This window comes from Rattus norvegicus, chromosome 14 (genome assembly GCF_021556685.1).
Source record: "Rattus norvegicus strain SHRSP/BbbUtx chromosome 14, alternate assembly SHRSP_T2T, whole genome shotgun sequence".
Taxonomy (NCBI): Eukaryota; Metazoa; Chordata; class Mammalia; order Rodentia; family Muridae; genus Rattus; species Rattus norvegicus.
This window is the reverse complement of record NC_141547.1, coordinates 87,735,766-87,753,704: the sequence shown is the minus strand read 5'-3', so window position 1 is coordinate 87,753,704 and position 17,939 is coordinate 87,735,766. Positions and strand designations below refer to the sequence as shown.

The following is a 17,939-nucleotide window of genomic DNA, read 5'->3' as shown; positions in this document are numbered from 1 at the left end:
TTCTTTGCAGGCTGAGTAAAATTCCTTTGTGTATTTACATTCTTTTCTTCATTAATTGATGGATGCCTGGGCAGATTGCTTTTCATAGCTGTTACTTCGCACTGTCTTTTATTTTGCTGATTAGTTACCCCTTGATTGTTTTTAATCAGAAAGTGTGTGTTTTCCCGTGTCTGTGCCACTTGGCACTCTTCTTTTGGTTATGTAAAATCCTCCTTCCCAGCATTTTGTTGCCCAAGGACTGTTTTTAATACATCCGACATACGTGTCGGCTATGGATGGATTCCCTTAGCTTTCAGCCTTTGAGTTAATATCATTTTTGGAAGCTATTTTAACTGCACATTCCAGACTTACTGATCTCCTTTAGTGTTTCGTACTGCCTCACTAACTTTTCACATATGTTCTCAAATTCATTGTTTTCTTCAAGATTTATGTTTACTTTTTAATTTATGTGCATGTGTATCTGCGTGCCCTGAGTACAGACAGAGTCCAGAGACATCTAGTAATCTTGCAGTAGAGGTTACGTACGGGTGGGTAATATATTGCCACCTAATGTGTGTGCCGAGAGCTGAACTCGGGTTCTAACTACTGGGCCATCTCTCCATTAGGGACACAATAGTACATGTCTATTGGTTGTAAAATTTCTCCTGTTGCTCCCACCCCCGTTTGTTTGTTTACAGACATTGTCTCATTTATTTGCTCCATTTTGACAGGGTTTCATCGTGGTAGTAGTTTTAAGTTCACTGCTCTGTCTTTTGAGTAATTGGCCAGTGATCATGTCCCATCTATATTTTACCTCAGAAACCTCCATTTCCTTCCGTGGTTGTTTTGTTGCATGTTTATGCCTTTTGTGGGGCTATACATACAAATACAATCATCACATCATCCTTGTCTGCTAATTCTAACGTTTCAGTTTGTTTCTGCTGTTTTTTTTTTTTTCTATTTATGAATTCTGTTTTCTTGCCTGTCTCTTTACGTGCCTGATAACTTGTGCATGGCTGCCATCTGACATCAATTTTACTTTGCTTGGATTCTGGGAAATTTTATGGTCCCTGTGGTATTCCGGTGTGCCTTTTCTCTGAAATGGAGTTGTGTCACTGGACAGCAGCAGCAGCCTCAGGGCAGTGTTTTTCAAATAGCTTATGTAGGCCAAGAAGGGTAACCACTATAGAGCCTCAGTTCTCAACCTGCGGGTCTCGAACAACCTTTCCACAGAGGTTGCACGCACATCAGATATCCTGCCTATCAGAGATTTGCATTATGATTCGCAACAGTAGCAAAATTACAGTTACAAAGCAGCAATGAAAACATTTTTAAGGTCCGGGGTCACTGCAATAGGAGGAGCTGTATGAAAGGGTCTTAGCATTAGGGAGGTGGAGAAACCACTGTTGTAGAGCTAATCTTTGCAAGGCAGTGTCCTCTAGAGTTGAACAACATTGGAGTTCCTGATCTCTAGTAGCGAACACGATGCTCAGCTTTGAGTAAGCTCAGGGCCCTGTTCTTCTAATCCTTCTTGTGAGGCATCGGGTGTGTGGTGGAAGGGCTGGGGTTGGGTTTGTTTTTTTTTCCTATAATCTTGATGGCAAACTTCTCAGTACTCATTCTTTTAAAGGAGTTTCCTGCAGAATCTTAAGAGTTGTGCTGTTCATTGTTCTGGGGTGCCCTGGGTACCCTGTCTGAGGAACTTCTTGCCTCTCTCGACAGGGATGGACTCCCATTTGGATCTTCGCTGCAGCCTAAAAAGTTATCTTAAGACAGCAATGGTGGTGGTAGGGAGGGAGATAGGAGGATCACCTTAACTTATTCTTTTCTCTGAAGTGCAGTCGTGGGTCCCTGAACAAGGATGTAGTTAGGATGTGTATCATTAGGCACTGTTGCCATTTTGTTAGTAGCACTCAGTATGTTTACCCAAACCGAGATTGTGGGACATCACCAGGTGGAAGGACTTCAGTCTCGCTTCGGTCCCAGAACACCTTGGTGTAGACAGATGGGCATTGTTGACCAAAGCATCCTCTTCCCTGTCCTTCATTTCCTGTCCTGCGCCGTTTTAAAGACAATGGCGTTGTGTATTTCATGCGTGATCTTAGCTGTGATGATACATTTCATCTTTGGCTAATACCTTTGCACCGGCAGTGGGAGATCCTGCAGATGGGTGCAGAACTAAGTAAATAAAAAGCTGCTGCCATGCTGTTCCACATCACCTGAGGTCTTTACACGTAGGGCAGCACATCCTCCCAGAATGGTCATTTTACTCAGCTCCCTATCTCTCAGATTTCTTGTAGATCGCTAGTACGATACACGTTTCTGAAACTTAATGACTTGAACTATATACCCTCTGTAGCTGCCATCCAGAGTGTAAAGCAAGCACCTTCATCCTTGCTCTTTCTGGGTCCTCCCCCCGCCCCCCGCAGTGCGTTCTATAGCTCTTCTTGCATATATATATATATATATATATATATATATATATATATATATATATATAAAATTTCTTGTTTGGGACGGGTGTTTTGTTGTTGGTTTGGTTTGGTTTTTGAGCAAGGTTTTTCTGTGTGGCCCTGGCTGTACTGGAACTCTCTCTGTCCTGTTCGAGGCTGTCCTCGAACTCACAGAAATCCACCTGCCTCTGCTTCTGGAGTGCTGGGATCCGGAGTGCTCGACTTTGGGACAGTTTTTTAATTGTTAAAATATATAGTATATTGGCTCTACTGTGTGGGGGTTGGGGGCTGTGCAGAGAGTAAAGCACTGCGGGCACCATGGATACTTTTTTAAATTACGTTGTCACATTTCTTAAAGTTTGTAAGAAATTATCAAACTTTTCCCCCCAAGGTAGCTGTTACTGAGAACAGGAGACAAATGATACATTTCGCTTTCTCAGTAAATTTAAGTGATCCTGGGGAGTGTGCAGTAGCCTCTGTGTGTGTGTTTTGACTAATATCCACGTGGTTATTAGTAACTGATCACGCCTGTACTGTCAGCAGCAAACAGGCTGTTTTTAAAGAAGTGAACGCACTTTTAAGAGCCTCACATAGAGGCTCTGAGCTCAGACTCTGCAAAGAGGAACTTGGTGGATGGGAGTTAATCTCCTCATCCTAATGCTTATCATCAAGGTTAAGGAGGAAGCGTGTGTGTGTGTGTGTGTGTGTGTGTGTGTGTGTGTGTGTGTGTGTGTGTGTGTGTGTCTGTCCCATGCTCATCTTAGGGCCTTCTCTTCTGCAGAACAAGCAAGCACCTGGCCCACTGGCCTGAGAAGTCAGAACCTTAGTGGTTATTTTAGGTGCATCTTCGAGGGGGAAACTACACAGTGCCATGCGTGTGTTTTAATTTGTTTGCTCTTTGATAATCCTTTATTCTAGAAGAAAAAGCCTTGAGCGTCTGGAAGGGTGTATGGTCACTTTGTTATTGCCATGGATGATGTAAGCCTGCTGGCTGCAAGCAGCATATTGTCACCTGGGTAGCTGCCTAATGTTGCAGTCCTCAGGCACCCCTGGGGAGATGCGCATACTGAGAGAGGGTGTGCTGCCCTCTGAATTCCAGAATGCCATCTCCTGGCTGTCTTCTGGGGAACTGGAGTTTGCTTGGTCAACTGTTCAAGGCTCACTAGATTTATTATCTCCCAGGAAAGAACTTAAAGAAAAAAAATGCAAGAGCTGAAGTTCTGACAGTTTCTTCCTTTATTCTTTCAGCCGGAAGAGTTCACCACGTGTCCGCACAGCTTTAAGAAGAAGGACTTTAAAAAGCACAGAGTCTGTGGAGTGTGCAGACAGACCATTGACGGTCAAGGGATCGCTTGCCGAAGTAAGTCCATGCCCTTGAACCTCTCACCCATTAGACCCAAGCTAAACAAACAGTAAAACAAGACAATGTTCCTCTGGGAGTTTCCAGAAGTTAACTCATGGAATTTCCCCATTGCTCCATTCACCCCTCTACTCCCACCCCAAGCCACCTGGCAGGGCCTCTCATGTTTATGCAGATATAGGCTCCAAAGGAAAATTTTCTAGAAAGAGCAGAGCTATTACCATGGGAGAGTGGGTTGCTGCGGACACTTTGTACTTCCTGTCAGGTGGTTTTACAGCCCACACTTCACTTTTTAGGGTTTCAGATCTCCTACAGCCTGTAAATGAAGTGTCTATTCTTGAGTTACAGTTCGTTCTTTCTTATTTGTTTATTCATTCATTCATTCATTCATTTATTTTTATTGATGTTTTGCCTGCACGTCTGACTGTGCGAAGGTGTCAGATCTTCTAGCTCTGGAGTTAGAGACAGTTGTGAGCTGCCGTGTGGACGCTGGGAATTGAACGCAGGTCCTTTGGAAAAGTAGCAGTCATTGCTCTTAACCACTGAGCCATCTCTCCAGACCTCAATTTTTCTTTTAAAAAATATGCATTTGGTGTTCTGCTTACATGTGTGTCTGTGTGAGGGAATTGGAGATACTGGACGCTGAGTTACAGACGGCTATGAGCTGCCATGCGGTTGCGGGGAATTGAACTCAGGACCTCTGGTAGAGCACTCTGTGCTCTTAACCACTGAGCCATCTCTCCAGCCCCTACTGAATGCTGGCATCTTTCAGCCTGTTTGTGGAAAACATTGATCTTGCCTCTACACCAAGCCACCAGCTCAGCTTTTTTTTTCCTTTTTTTTTAAAAAAAATTAAATATATGTATTAACTTTACATCCCAATTCAGCCCCTTGTCTCCTCCCAGTACCCCCCTCAGGGAGATCTTCCCCCCCATTCCTTCCTCCCCTCTTCTTTGAAAAGGGGAACCCGGGGTTGGGGATTTAGCTCAGTGGTAGAGTGCTTGCCTAGCAAGCGCAAAGCCCTGGGTTCGGTCCCCAGCTCCGGAAAAAAAAAAAGAAAAGGGGAACCCCCTCTAGGTATCACCCACCGCCATCACAAATCAAGTCACTGCAGAACTCAGTGCTTTTGCTATGTTTACCTAAAGAGAATCCATGGGCAAGAGCATGGAGGAGTGTCAAGGCTTACAGTCAGTGTATGTTATTGGCTGGAAGCCATTGTCCTCTCTTACTCTGGACAATGCTCGTTGCGCTGGCCCTGTCGTTGCCTGAGCTTGGCTTCCCTCTGTAAAGCGGAGACTCCAGGCTGGTCCTGTAGCTTCTGTGAGCTCTGTTGATGTTGCCTTCAGTATATGTCAGAGGGACCTCAGTGGACCTGTCTAAATGGCATGTGGTTGTGCACGTCTGACAGCACGTGCTTGTGTGTTCACATGTGAATAGGCAGGCACTACCCATGTAGCTGTGTTTGTACGTATGAGTGGTTGCAGATATGATTACTCATGTGTGCAAATGTGCCATTCCTCTGACTGCATGTCCGTGTGTGCATGTATCCGTGTGTATGTCTGTACACACAGAAGGGTCACAAAGGAGCATCGGTCTGGCTCAGGGCGCTTGGTAGAGCTGCGCCTGTCCCGCCATGCCTGTAATCTTAGGCAGAGCCCGTCTGGGAGGTCTAGGTGGTGATTCGTGTGGACGTTGTGTTCAGGAAGTTCCTCTGTCATTCACTTGTTAAAAAAGGTTTGGTGAGGCCTGTCACCTCCAGACGGACATCTCAGTTTCTCAGGTCCCAGGGAGGCCTTTTGGACTTCATAAACGTGAAGGCCAGCATGATGGCTCTGTGGCCCAGAGGACACTAACATTATCCAACTTTCCTTCATGTTCTGATTTTCTGTAAGGCTATGAGAGCACCCCCAGCACCCCTACTATCAGAGTGCTGTGCTGCCTCATAGATGCCTTACCTCTCTTCCGTGGATGGCAGACCAGAAAGCACTGTGTAGTGTGTGAGGGGGGGCCCTCCTCACACACTGCTTTGTTCTAGGACCAGAACTGTGAGAAATAGATTTGCTATTGTAGCTCAGCTATTCAGGCAGTGGTGGGTTTTTTTCCCCCTTCTTTTTAATAGCAACCCAAATAGCCTGAGACATCACATTTATGCACACAAGTATAGTAATTCCGTTATTATGCAATTGCTGCTTTTTCTTTAATGCCCTGAAATTATGTTCCAGGAATCTTAGGTCTGATCTTTCTCATGACCTCTTTTTTTATTTTTTAATTATTAAATTCAGTTGCTGCGGGTACTACTTAGCATGAAGCTGTTTCATCCCATCTCTCAAATGCTGCCCTCCTTCTGAGGACAATGCAGTGTGTCGGGAAGTAATGGCCTGGTGTTCTGGGTCGCATGTGTGAGCCCAGAATCCTTCAACCGTGCTTTCAGATAGGAAGCACCCTGCAAATTCCACAGGCAGTGGTGCCAGTCGGGTAGGCCTGGGAGGCCTAGGAAGGACACTCACTGCTGTGTGCAGTGTTGTGGCTCAGAGGCTGGCACACCCACCGGAAACGCATTAGGGAGATGTTGTAGGCTCTGCATGGTGTGGGCATGGGAGGCATCACACTGCCAGAGGCTGTGGACTTTCAGATGGTGCCAGGGCCCAGTGAAAGCAGCACAGCCGGCCTCTAAGAGGCCCAGCTTCGCTCGTGACAAAGCAGGGAATCTGACATCTCTGTGTTGCTAGGTCCGTATCTCTTGATCCCTGGGACCTGGACCTGTTACTGTCAGATGTTGTGAGCAGAACATCCTCTGTCCCTCTATCTAAGCTCTGTTTCCCTGCCCTGCCCGGTGCTTCTTATAGCCTTCCTAGAGCCCAGTACCTACCTTAGGCTACAAACCTTGCATCATCCTCCTAACTCAGTTTCCCTGCAGTGGCCTTTGGCTGTCCAGGCTGGGTTGCCTTTGATAACTGCCTCCCTACCTTTTGATGCCTTCCCTCTCTATCTAATGCTGTGACCCTTTAATACAGTTCTTCATGTGTGGTGACCCCCAACCATAAAATCATGTCATGGCTACTTCATAAACTGCAATTTCGCTGACATAAATATTTGATCTACAGCATATCTGGTAAATGACCCCTGTGGGGGTCGTGACCCCAGAGGTTGAGAACCACTGCTCTCTAGGCTGCTCTTGGGGAGCAGGCCTGGAAAGCCATAGAGCCTCCATTAGAAGGACTATACTTCTTCCTGAGTGGCCTTGAGGCTGGGCCTCCTGTGGATCCACCAAGCGAGGGCTTGGATATATGACCTACCCTTTCACAGTGCTCAGTCCTGGCTGTTTTCTGGACTTGCTTCCTGGTTAGCTCGGCCATTTTGGGGGTTTCTGCTCAAGCCTCAGTTTCTCAGAAGCTACCTTGCCGCCCTGATTCTCTCCTAATGTCTGGGTGGTCACTCAGCGGGTAGCTTCAGAATTTTGTTGGGTTTCTGCCCTAGCAGGAAGCCCAGGAGGCTGAGGGGCTGGCTTTGCTTTGTGGGCCAGGTGCCTTGGTGCTGAGTGTGTCCCTGGCACAGGGCAGGCAGGATGCTCCTGCGTGCAGCTCTCACGTGTAGCATATTGGGTGAGCAAGTTGATGCTTGTATGTTATTATTCTTGTGCTGATGGACACGCTTTGACGATGGTTGGCCCTCCCATAACCTCCATTGTGAATATCAAGAGGGTGGAAACAGTCTGACCCTGTATGGAGAAGTGGGGCCTCCGGAAAGGTCATTAGGATTTAGAGTCATTAGCGTGGATTAGGAACGTTTTAAAGAGGGATGCACGCACGCACATGCATACCCTCGTCATGCATGCACACACGTGTGCTCCCACGTGTTGTCCTGCTCTATCTTGGGATGGTGCCATTAAGATAGCCATCACCAGATGTGGCCTTTGTACCTTGGAGAGGAACTGAGCCAAAATAGATTTCATTCAGACTGCGGTTTCATTATTAGCCACGTAAAATAGGCTAGGTTAATCACGAAGGCCCTGAAGGGCCCCACGTCTGGTGGGCAGGCATCCAGTGCAGGAGTGCAGTCGGGTACCTGTGGCATGAAGAAAAGGATGGTTACTCCGGGGTGCTGACAGGCTCTGAGAGCCAGGTTTGTGAATCTGACGCGCTGGCAGTTCGTCAGCCTGGGTGCTGCCCAGGCTGAGAGCTCAACTCTTAAGGGTGTCCCATGTCTCTCAGGAGGTGCACAGGGACAGTGGGCTGACTGAAAATCTAGATGGGATTGGCAGATGAATGCCTGGCTCGGCGCCCCTCCCCCCATCAGTCGTGCTCCATCCTGAGAGATGGTGGTGTGACAGAACCTGTCAGAAGAGGCGCCGGGGAGCGTCCAGCTCCGTTATGTCCTTTGTCTGGAGTGGAACCCTGTGCTCTTCCTGATTCTCTCTCCCGTGCCTCTCCGTTCTTGATTTTGACTGAAACGTCCCATTTTCTGCAAAGAAATCCTGCTTCTTCCTGCCGTCCTCAAAGGTCTTGGTGGTTATGCTTTGAGGTTTCTGTGGGCCAGGGACATCTGGGTCCTGTTAGTCAATTTTGCAGGCAGATTCTGATGTTTGAATGTTTTTTGAGTAGCCCGGATGATAAAACACAAGTTCTCAGTCTACAGCAGCTGTGATCTGGACACCTTTAGAGCCCGGTAGGATTGCGTGATTTCCACAGTGTTGCCGGGCAGTGCTGCTCCCAGGGTGCCATGGCTGTCACGGCCAGCACTTCGGGAACAGGTCATAGAGTGTCCCTGCAGAAGGTGCTGGAGAACACACGAGGCAGAGGGTGATTCATTCCCAGGCTCCTTTATAACTTGGTAAATATCTGTAGAGTGTTGTATAAAAGACTCTGACAACCTTGTCGGCCTGCAGCCTGGATTCCCGAGGCCCAGGGAGACACGTTGAAGAGTAGCACCTCCAGGACGACACATGGCAATGTCAGGCCTTTTGGAGCCAGATGTCTGGGATGCGAACCGTGGCAGTTGGGGAGCCTGGATCCTTAAACCTGATTTTGCAAACCCTTCTGTGACTAGGGAGTTGACCCTTCTGTAGAGCTCAGTGTGCAGGCAGCCATGACAGGAAGTAAGCGACGTTCTCTGAGTGAAGCCTGCAGGGCTGGAGGTCCTGCATCTGGCACACGAAGCTTCAGAGCAATTCCATTTTAGCAATTGTTCACTAAACGCAAACTCCAGTTATTGCCCGACATGTCGGCCACTGTGTCTGTCTCTGTGTAAGGAGCCGACTCGCCTTTCAAACCTTGCTTGTTTAAAAATTAGATGACTTTTTTTCCCTTCTTGATTTCTCAGACTTCATTGTGTTAGGAATGGTGCCTCTTTCACACACACACACACACGCGCACGCACACGCACACGCACACAGACACACACAGACACACACACACACACATAGACACACACGCATAGCACAAGTCAGCGTTTCTTATCTTTCCACCTTACATGTGGCAAATTCTCATTCACTGGCTTTATTATCCTCCCCTTCTGTTTGTGGTATTTATAGCATGCAAAAGTTGTCAAGGTTTCAGACTTACCTAGGGCCTGCCCACTACTGCAGTCACAAAGATAGTGTACAACATCTTGTGCTCATTTCTGCCTCTCCTGTTTGGCACATCTGAAATCCATGGAGTTAGTCCTATTGGTTTTTTTCACGGACTAAAGAGTTTGCCTATTTTTGCTCCTCCACCCTTTGAGGCAACCTGTGATGTCTCTCCTGTGTCAACTTCTTAGGGATGGATGAGTCCTTCACGTTTGTTTCATATTATACAAGGAGCTTTTTATCTTCTAGCCTTGGCTACACATCAGACATCAGATCTTTAGCAAATATGGTCTGCCTGCTTGCCTGCTGTCTGCCTGCCTGCCTCTCTCTCTCTCTCTCTCTCTCTCTCTCTCTCTCTCTCTCTCTCTCTCTCTTATAGTCCAGGTAATTGTTCTTTTCATATCAAAAGGTTTCATTACAAAGGAGAGGTGGTGGCAGCAGGCAATGATAGGGCCCTCCTTGAGGCGGGGGACAACAGCTCCTCATTTGGTACACTTTCCGAGAGATATTTGTATTATGGCTTACTGACCCGGAACCCAGTCATCGTGTGCCAGGCACACAGGAGCCTCTGCCTCCTTGCTCGTCATATGTTTAAAACATGCTCACCTGAGAGTACATGCTGACCTGGAACTCCCTTTGTACAGCCAGGTGGATTCAAACGTGTGATCCTCCTGCCTCAGATCTCCTGAGTGCTAGCATTACGAGCATCGGCCACCAAGTCTGACCTGTGCTTCTATTTTCCATTTGTAAAGTTGAACAAGAACATGAGAATATGCCTTTCTTTGTGGTTACCAAGGGAACCGGTGGGACAAGGTGTATAGAGCAGGATTCATGGCAGCCAGGCCTCCAGGGCCCAGTTAGCCATTGTGGGGTGGGTTTTCTCCTAGACCTGGATGTACAGGGGCTGGTGGCCTGGAGCCCAGTGCTGTGCCTGGGTTCCCACTGTGCCAACTGACTTCATTAGCTTTCTCTTGGTAGAATCTAGCTCCATTCTCAGTTGACAGCAACCAAAAGGGGGCCTTCCCTTGTGTGTCTTTTGTAAGAGAATAGGGGACTTGATAGAACTGGGTAGGTTCGGTTCATGTGCCTTTCTCTCTGTCAGAAGTGGATCTCTTCCCCATTCTAAAAGCCTCAGTCAAGAAGGGTGAATGGGATTGTCATCTGTCCAGGTTGTCATTGTCCATGTAAGCCTAAGTGTCGTCACTGTCACCGTGAGTTTCAGGTCACTTAGAAGACTATAAAGGTCCCTGTAGATATGACCAGTCCCCATCACCATTGAATAAGATAGAAATGGGGGCTGATAATATGTGCAATAACTGGCTTAAAAGGAACAGTAACTGAAGGTAATCTATTTGCAGTGGAAAATGCCTTCCCTCAAAACTCTCATTCACAAGGAGCAGTGAGATGGTGTTCTGTGTTTCTCTTTAGTGGGAAGGTGGGACCCCCTGCTTTCTTCTGCGTTCAGTCTCTCTACATGCTATGTAAGAACCAGAAAAGCACATATTTTCCGTGTCGATACACAGAGGAGAAGCTTGCTGACAGCCTTTCAGATTGCTCTGGACTCTGTTTGGATTTCATATCAAAACCCCCAAATTACAGCTTTTTAAAGATCAGTTCTCTGTGGAGTCTGAAACGGAGTCAGTACATTTCTGTTGTTGTTTGTTTTTGAACTCTCTTTGGTTGGTTGGTCTCCTGAATTGGTTGGTGGATCTTTGAACCAGCAAGGATCACAGTGCCCTGGTCTATTCTTGGTCCTTTAATGTACAGACTTCCTAGTCTTGAGGCATCTGTTTTAAAATCCCAAAGGAACATCTATGCTTGTCAGTACTTATCTGTTTATTTTATCTTGTTGTGGAGCTCCTGGTTTTGGGTGTAGATCTTCTGAAGAGAGAATTTCCGCTTGAAATCTGAAGTTTCGACATTGGTGTGATAGGCTCACTTTAATTTTGAGAAATCGGCGAGAAGCCCCTTCTGAATAATCATATTTTGTTTGCCAAGGTTCTTCCAGATGAAAATGGTGATCCTGATTAAGTAGCTAGTTTAGCTGATAACTCACAGCTGCAACAGTCGTGTTGCGAGTTGGTCCGTTCCCACATGGTCCTGTTCCCATGTGGTCTTGTTCCCACGTTGTCCCAGTCCCACATGGTCATCCCATCCCAGACAATCCGGAGACACTCATTGCAAATGGCCCCTCTGCTCTCACAGAACAGGGAAGAGGTGTTTACTGAAATTTTTCATCAGGATAGTCTTTTGTAAAAAGATTTATTTATTTATGTATATGGTTGTTTTGTCTACATGTATGGCTACATACCAAAAGAAGGTATTGGATCTCTCGGGACTACAATTACAGACAGTTGTGAGCTGCCACATGGGTGCTGGGAATCGAACTCAGGACTTCTGAAAGAACAGCCACATCTCTTAACAGCTGAAGCCTCTTTCCAGCCCTCACAAGGGCTTTCTTGAGTGAAGCTGGCTTTTTCCCTCAAGTGTCTGCTGGTATACAATGGTATCTGGTATAAGTTAGCCTTGACCCCTAAATGCCTGCACAGTCATCTGTCAGCAGTTGCCCCACCGTGTTAACGCAGAAGAAGGGAGAAGAGATGTGTGAGAAATAGTTTGGCCTCATCAACCCATTATGAAGTCTCCAGGACCTGGAGGTCTGTTGATCCCTCTGACAGCTACCGGTCTAGACCAGGCCAGATCTAACTCTAAAAGTGTCCTTCCTGTGATTCATACAAGGATGAACTGAGGGGGAAGCTAGACTTAATATGATTCTGTCAGCAAGGAGGAAGTGGGCCTGGAAGGTTGTGGTAAATATTATTTGGGGGGTTTCTACCCCATCTTTGATCATTTAGTTTCCATAAAAAAAAAAAGACACAAAACCTCTCTATATTTATAGTGAGCCTTAAATTAGCATTAGAGCTGGACAGATATCAACCCTCTGTTCTAGTTTGTCTGCTTCCGGGTCGGTAACCCTGAGAGATCACTTGCCACATTCCAGCTGGGCCACTCCTACTCCAACAGGTCAGCCCTCGTGGCACGTGCTCACAATCCACTCACCCTGTGACTCTTTCTTCTTCCTCTTCCTTTCCCTCCTCCTTTCCCTCCTCGTGGCCCCGAGCCTCCTCCGAAGCCCTGCCCATCTCTCTTCTGCTCAGCCACAGGTGGCAGGCATCTTTGTCCAACCAATAGTTTTAAATCAAGCAGCAAGGTTTACACAACAGAATGTGGCATGTGAGAATTCTCTAGTCTGGAGGCGACTAGACCTTGGGATACAGAATACAGCATGACAATACATAGCAACAGACCAACCTCAACCTGTGAGGGTTGAACTGGCAGGAGACACTGGCCAGCATAAGAGTAGGCGGGTTTCTGAAACATCTCAGGACACTTGCGTGGAGACTCCCAGAGCGCGCCATCTTTCTGGGGATGACTGCATGGCTTTGGGAATAGCAGGCAGACCCGAGGCCTGCTGGGAAATGTAGTTCTGTCAGTGGACAGATGAGAGGGCACCTGGCTGTACACATGGAGAGCTCAGGGCACCATGAGTCTGAGGTCCTCTGGGGATTTTTGTGGTGAGTGGGGACTGGGAAGACTGGAAGTCCCACCCCTGAGTCTCATAAACCTGGTGTTGAGGGGAAGGTCATGGGCCGGGAGAAGGAAGCTGTCGTGTTAAATGACATGTGCTGGGACTCTGAGCAGCTGATGGTAGCATCCGCAGATGCTGCTATGTCCTCTTTCACACGAGGAAGCTGAGTCTGGAGTGTTAGAGACTCTGCCCTTCAGTCTGAGGGGTAGAGGGTGTTTTCAGCAGGAAGAAGTTGGCTAGGACTCGCTCAGAGGGCCAGAGGTGGAGGAGTGACGTCCCTGTTTTCTTCTTTTTAATTTTTTGATTTATTTATTTATTTATTTTTACTTTGCATCTTTGGATGAGAAAAAAACGTACAGCTTGGTATGAGGCTCCGCAAACTAAGATGTTTCAAAATCTAAAATTTGGCTGTACAGGATAGCTTGGATTTTGGAGCATTTCAATCTTTGGATTTTTGGAAGCAAATCATAAGCCTGTGAAAGTGTTCCCAAATCTGAAACCTAAGCATTTTGGAGAAGGGGTGCTCTGCCTGTACTTACCTTTAGGGTGAGCAGGATTCTTGCTAAAGTCCTGGTGGAGTTGCTGTGTGCATAGTGATACAGCCTGAGGGAACACCAGTTGATTTTTTTTTTATTTCCCTTTGGCAAATAAAACAAGAACTGGTGATTTAAACACCTGTAATCTCAGCACTTGAGAGGCTGAGGCAGGAGGTTTGCCAGAAGTTTGGGCTAGCCTGAGCTACAAGTGAGGCTCTGTCCCAAGAGCAATAGCAACAGAGTTTTCCCCCTTTCCGTCTGTCTTTTTAAAAATTGTTTTAAAGTGATCAACCAGTTTAAGACTTAGTTACTTTTGCTTTGCCTGTGTGCATCTCTGGACCACATATGTGTCTCATGGCTATGGAGGTCTAAAAAGGGGTGTCAGAACTGGAACTGGAGTTACAAACAGCTGTTAGCCACCATGTGGGTGATGGGAATTGAATCCGGGTCTTCTGGAAGAGCACCCACCGGTCCTCCTAACCATTGAGCCATCTCTGCAATCCTATCCATTTACTCTTAGTCGATCAGGACCACTTGTTTAATAGACAATCGTCAAGCATTTATGAAAATCCAAAGAGTAACTGTGGTGCATTAAATCAATGCGTGAAACTGTCAGAATAAAAATAGTAATTTTTTAAAAGAGCCCCGTATTTAGATCAAAGTGTGATAGCTTCTGGACAGGTGGTTGGGATTGACCGTTATTCCTTTGGGGGCCTGTATGCCTGTTGGTGGGAGCTCTAGTGATTGGGAGTGAGGGGCTTCCTACTTGCTGGTGCCTTGGAGGAGCCAAAGGCTGCCCGGGCAAGCCCCTTACCGTGTGTCTTCCTGCATGCCATGGGCTTGGCCCAGCCACAGGTCCTGGCTGGTTCACAGTTGATGTGTGATGTGTGAATGAATCCTCAGGGTCCATCCACAGACTCTGACCTCCCCTCGGTAAAAGGAGCAAGAAGAGAGGGAAGTGATGAGTTTTAGGAATACCTGCGTAATCCGTGCTAGAGGCACTGAATCATGAGTTCCCTATGGTGGGCTCCTAATGCTGTCGCCCTCGGCAGAATCTGATGGTGCACAGCAAAGACCTCCTGTCCTCCAGCTTGCAGCCTGTTCTGAGAGATGAGTGTTAACATGATCCCGACATGACAAGCTTTGGGGTCAGAGGCACCAAGGCAGCTGGGTGGGTTTCAGAGGCAAGCATAGGATAATCAGAGCGGATGTTGGAACCAGGCTGGGGAGAGCAGGGTGTCGGTAGGGAGCTGCCAGCGTGGGCCCACCGAGGACCTGCGGTTGATCCTCAGGAGGCTGAGCTTTGAAACCTGAACTAGGGACAGAGGTAGCTGGATTTCACTGTGCTGTGAACATGCTGTTAGTGCTCCAGTACAACAAAAAGGGCGTCTGCTCTTTTTCATGGTTTCTTGGAATGGGAATGGGAGGTTTAGGAGGCCAAGCAGTTCCCACTCCTCAGAGGCTGTCCATCATCTGAAGGCCTGGCTGGGGTTGGAGTCTGCGCTCACTGCGATCTCATGCCCATGGAGTTGGCAGACTGAGCTGAGGGTTGGCTGGTGGTGGCTTCCGTTTCTTTCCAAATTGGCAGCTCTGCACATGGTTGCTGAAGTGGCTCTGGAAAGTGCCAGAAGCCATCATATTCTTTACCCCCAGAAGCTACACAGTATCCCCTCCAACATGCAGACAGCAGCCATTCATTGTACATGGGGTTAGAACTGTTACGGCTATCACAAAGGCATCTGCTGCTTCTGGGGTGTGCTATCCCCTCCTTTTCTTTAGTATTTTTGCTTTCTTCTGCTTGGGCTGGCTTCTGTCTTTTTATTTTGCTTTTAAGATTTATTTAATTTTATGTGCAGTGGTATTTAGCCTGTATGTCTTGCATGTCTGTGTGAGGGTGACAGATCCCCTGGAACTGGAGTTACTATAGACAGTTGTGAGCTGCCACGGGGGTGCTGGGACTTGAACCCACCCCGATCGATTTGAAGAGCAGCTAGTGCTCCTAACCACTGAGCTATCTCTTCAGTTCCCTGTCTGAACAGTTCCCTGTTCCCTCTCATGGAAGCCGTGCTCTTATCTAGTGAGAATCTTTCTTGATTTTTGAAATCCCTGGTCACCCTTAATATGTCGTGGTGATTAGAAGATGAAGAATAAATATTTGTGATATCTATTTTAGCAAATCTCAAAAGCTTGGACAATTGAAAACGAAATCACCCACAGATGAAAACCTAAATAGGTTCTTAACTCCTGGGGTTCACATACTCCTAGGCCCTGGGCACATTTATCTGTTTCAACCTTGCTTAACCCTCTGTGAGCCTTTTTGGTTAAGTATTGTCCAGAAGGCAGAGTGACCCGACAGAGTGTTAACTTTGCTGAGCTCCTGTGCTCGCAGCACCAAGCTGAGATTTAGTCCCCTGCCTCTGACCTCTGAGGCCTTGTCGTCTGAGTTCTTCACACTTAACTCAGGGCATCACTTTGTAGTTTGAAAGCTGGGGCCCATGAAGAATTCCATTTGACATTGATAGTTCTGTGAGGGGGCACAGAGGCCAGAGAGATCCTTGAATTTGCTTTGGGGGAGCCCTGCTAGAGGGGCGGAGCCCGGACAGGAAGTCTCAGGCAGGTGCCTTGGGGAGCCCTGCTGGAGGGGCGGAGCCTAGACAGGAAGTTTCAGGCAGCTACCTTGGGGAAGGCATTGAAGCCTCTGTGGTACTCCCAAGAGTGGCCATGGTGGCCACATGTGACACATGGTGTCGCTTCATTTCCCACTGTCCTCATGCTGCCCTTTCTGCCACGTAAGGCCTTGTCACTGCTCTGGGCCATGCTGCTGCTACTGGCCTTTTATTCCTTGAGGCCCAGCTGCCGCCGGCCTCCGGGCCAGAGGGGAGGGCCTGTGAAATCCACATTGGTTCCAGCACCCCGTCTGCATTGTCAGGGCCTCCCGTGACACAGGACCCGCTCTGCTCACATAATGGCCTCTGTTAAAGGACTCTTCTGTAGGAATTTAGACATGAATTTATTCTGACAGTGTCTGCTTGGGTCTCCCGGAAGTGGAAACCTGCAGAGACCAAATGAACTCGTGACTTTCCCCCTCCTGGGAGGGCTCTGATCAAATGCCTGGGGCTTTGTTCCTCCTCTTCCTCCTCCTCCTCTTCTTTCCCCAGGGATCCGTTATAATTTCTGCTCCCCAGGTCCTGCCTTTCTTCTTTAGGGCTCCAACTTGGCTGATTGAGATGAGACTCCACTCCTAATAAATTTTTACCTAGGTTGTCTGAGCTTTTGTTGTTGTGGTTCCCTTCCCCCCCTTTTCTCTGCCTCCTCCTCTTTTTTTCCCCCTGTTCTGGGAATTGAATCCAAGTCCTGATACACGCTGAGCACATGCACCACCGTGACACAGCCATACCTTGGTTCTTAGGTGTCACTTTTGTCTCAGTTTGCATTCTCCGTGCACAGCCGCTTCTTGTCAGGGAGAGAACTCCCAGAGCCCTCCCTTCTCAAGGACAGGGACCCAGCAAGTGTCACCTGAGATTGCCTGACGAACATTCTTTCTCTTTCTTCCAGCCTGCAAGTATTCCTGCCACAAGAAATGTGAAGCCCAGGTAAGAAATCCGTGGTTTCCTATGGGACGTCTTTGAGCTGGCCTTCACTGACTGATAAGCAGAGGGGGAGGGGGCCCTCTGGGATGAAGCCTCCGAAAGGAGGCCCTTCTGAGCAGAGGCTGGTGGATACAACCACCGAGTGCGGAAATGTAACTTTCATCTCAAGAGCAGCCCGACAGAGCTTTGAAATTCACGTTTTTGATTATAGAAAATAATTTTGAAGAATTTGATCTCAGATAAGACCGCAGTCATCCTTTTTTGGCCGTGCCACCAGCTCTTTTTCAGCGACGAGTGATTCCCTACTTTCTCCCGAGTGTTGGCATCTATTCTTGGGACAGAGGTGTGGAAGCAGAGTCTCGAGCCGCACATGTTTGGTCTAGAGGAGTGTGCTGGCTCCCTTGACAGTAGGTCGTTGTTCAATGTGGTTGGGGAAAACCTGGACAACCTTGAGTAGGGATCATTAGGCCTACTAAGAGTGCTCTCAGAGTGCTCTGTGGGCGGGGTGGTCCCCTGATTGCTGTGGACTGGAGTCCGTGCCGGTGATGAGCAGAAAAGTGAGGGGATCTAGAAATACAGGTGGCAAGGATGTAGCTTTCAGTGCTTTCCCTTCTCCGCACCCGCAGCTCTGGGTTTCCCAGCTTCGAGACTGGTCTTCATTCAGTGTGACTGGAGTCTTTTAGAATTTTCTGATCGTCGAACCATCAGGGGTCTTGGTGAGCTGTCCCTCTCTCTGGCTATAGGACAAGGGAGATGGGGTTCTGCTGATGCTGTAGGGATTGTGGGTCAGGCTGTCTTCAGTCTCTAAACTGGAGGTTGTGCTGGAGCACGTCAGGATACCATGAACTTCATGGCTTCCCATGTAT

General features: G+C 47.8%; 1 protein-coding gene across 10 annotated transcripts in view; it reads left to right on the top strand.

Annotated features, from left to right (window-relative positions):
- Tns3 (tensin 3) overlaps window positions 1-17,939 on the top strand; it is a 232,534-nt gene that overhangs the window by 44,478 nt on the left and 170,117 nt on the right. For all 10 annotated transcript variants that reach the window (XM_087583884.1, XM_087583894.1, NM_001170459.2 and 7 more), the window contains 2 exon segments: window positions 3,681-3,792; window positions 17,039-17,076. Coding sequence is in view for 4 of the 10 variants with exons in the window: in XM_087583894.1 (XP_087440020.1) it covers window positions 3,681-3,792; window positions 17,039-17,076 (150 nt within the window). In the remaining 6 variants the exon portion in view is untranslated.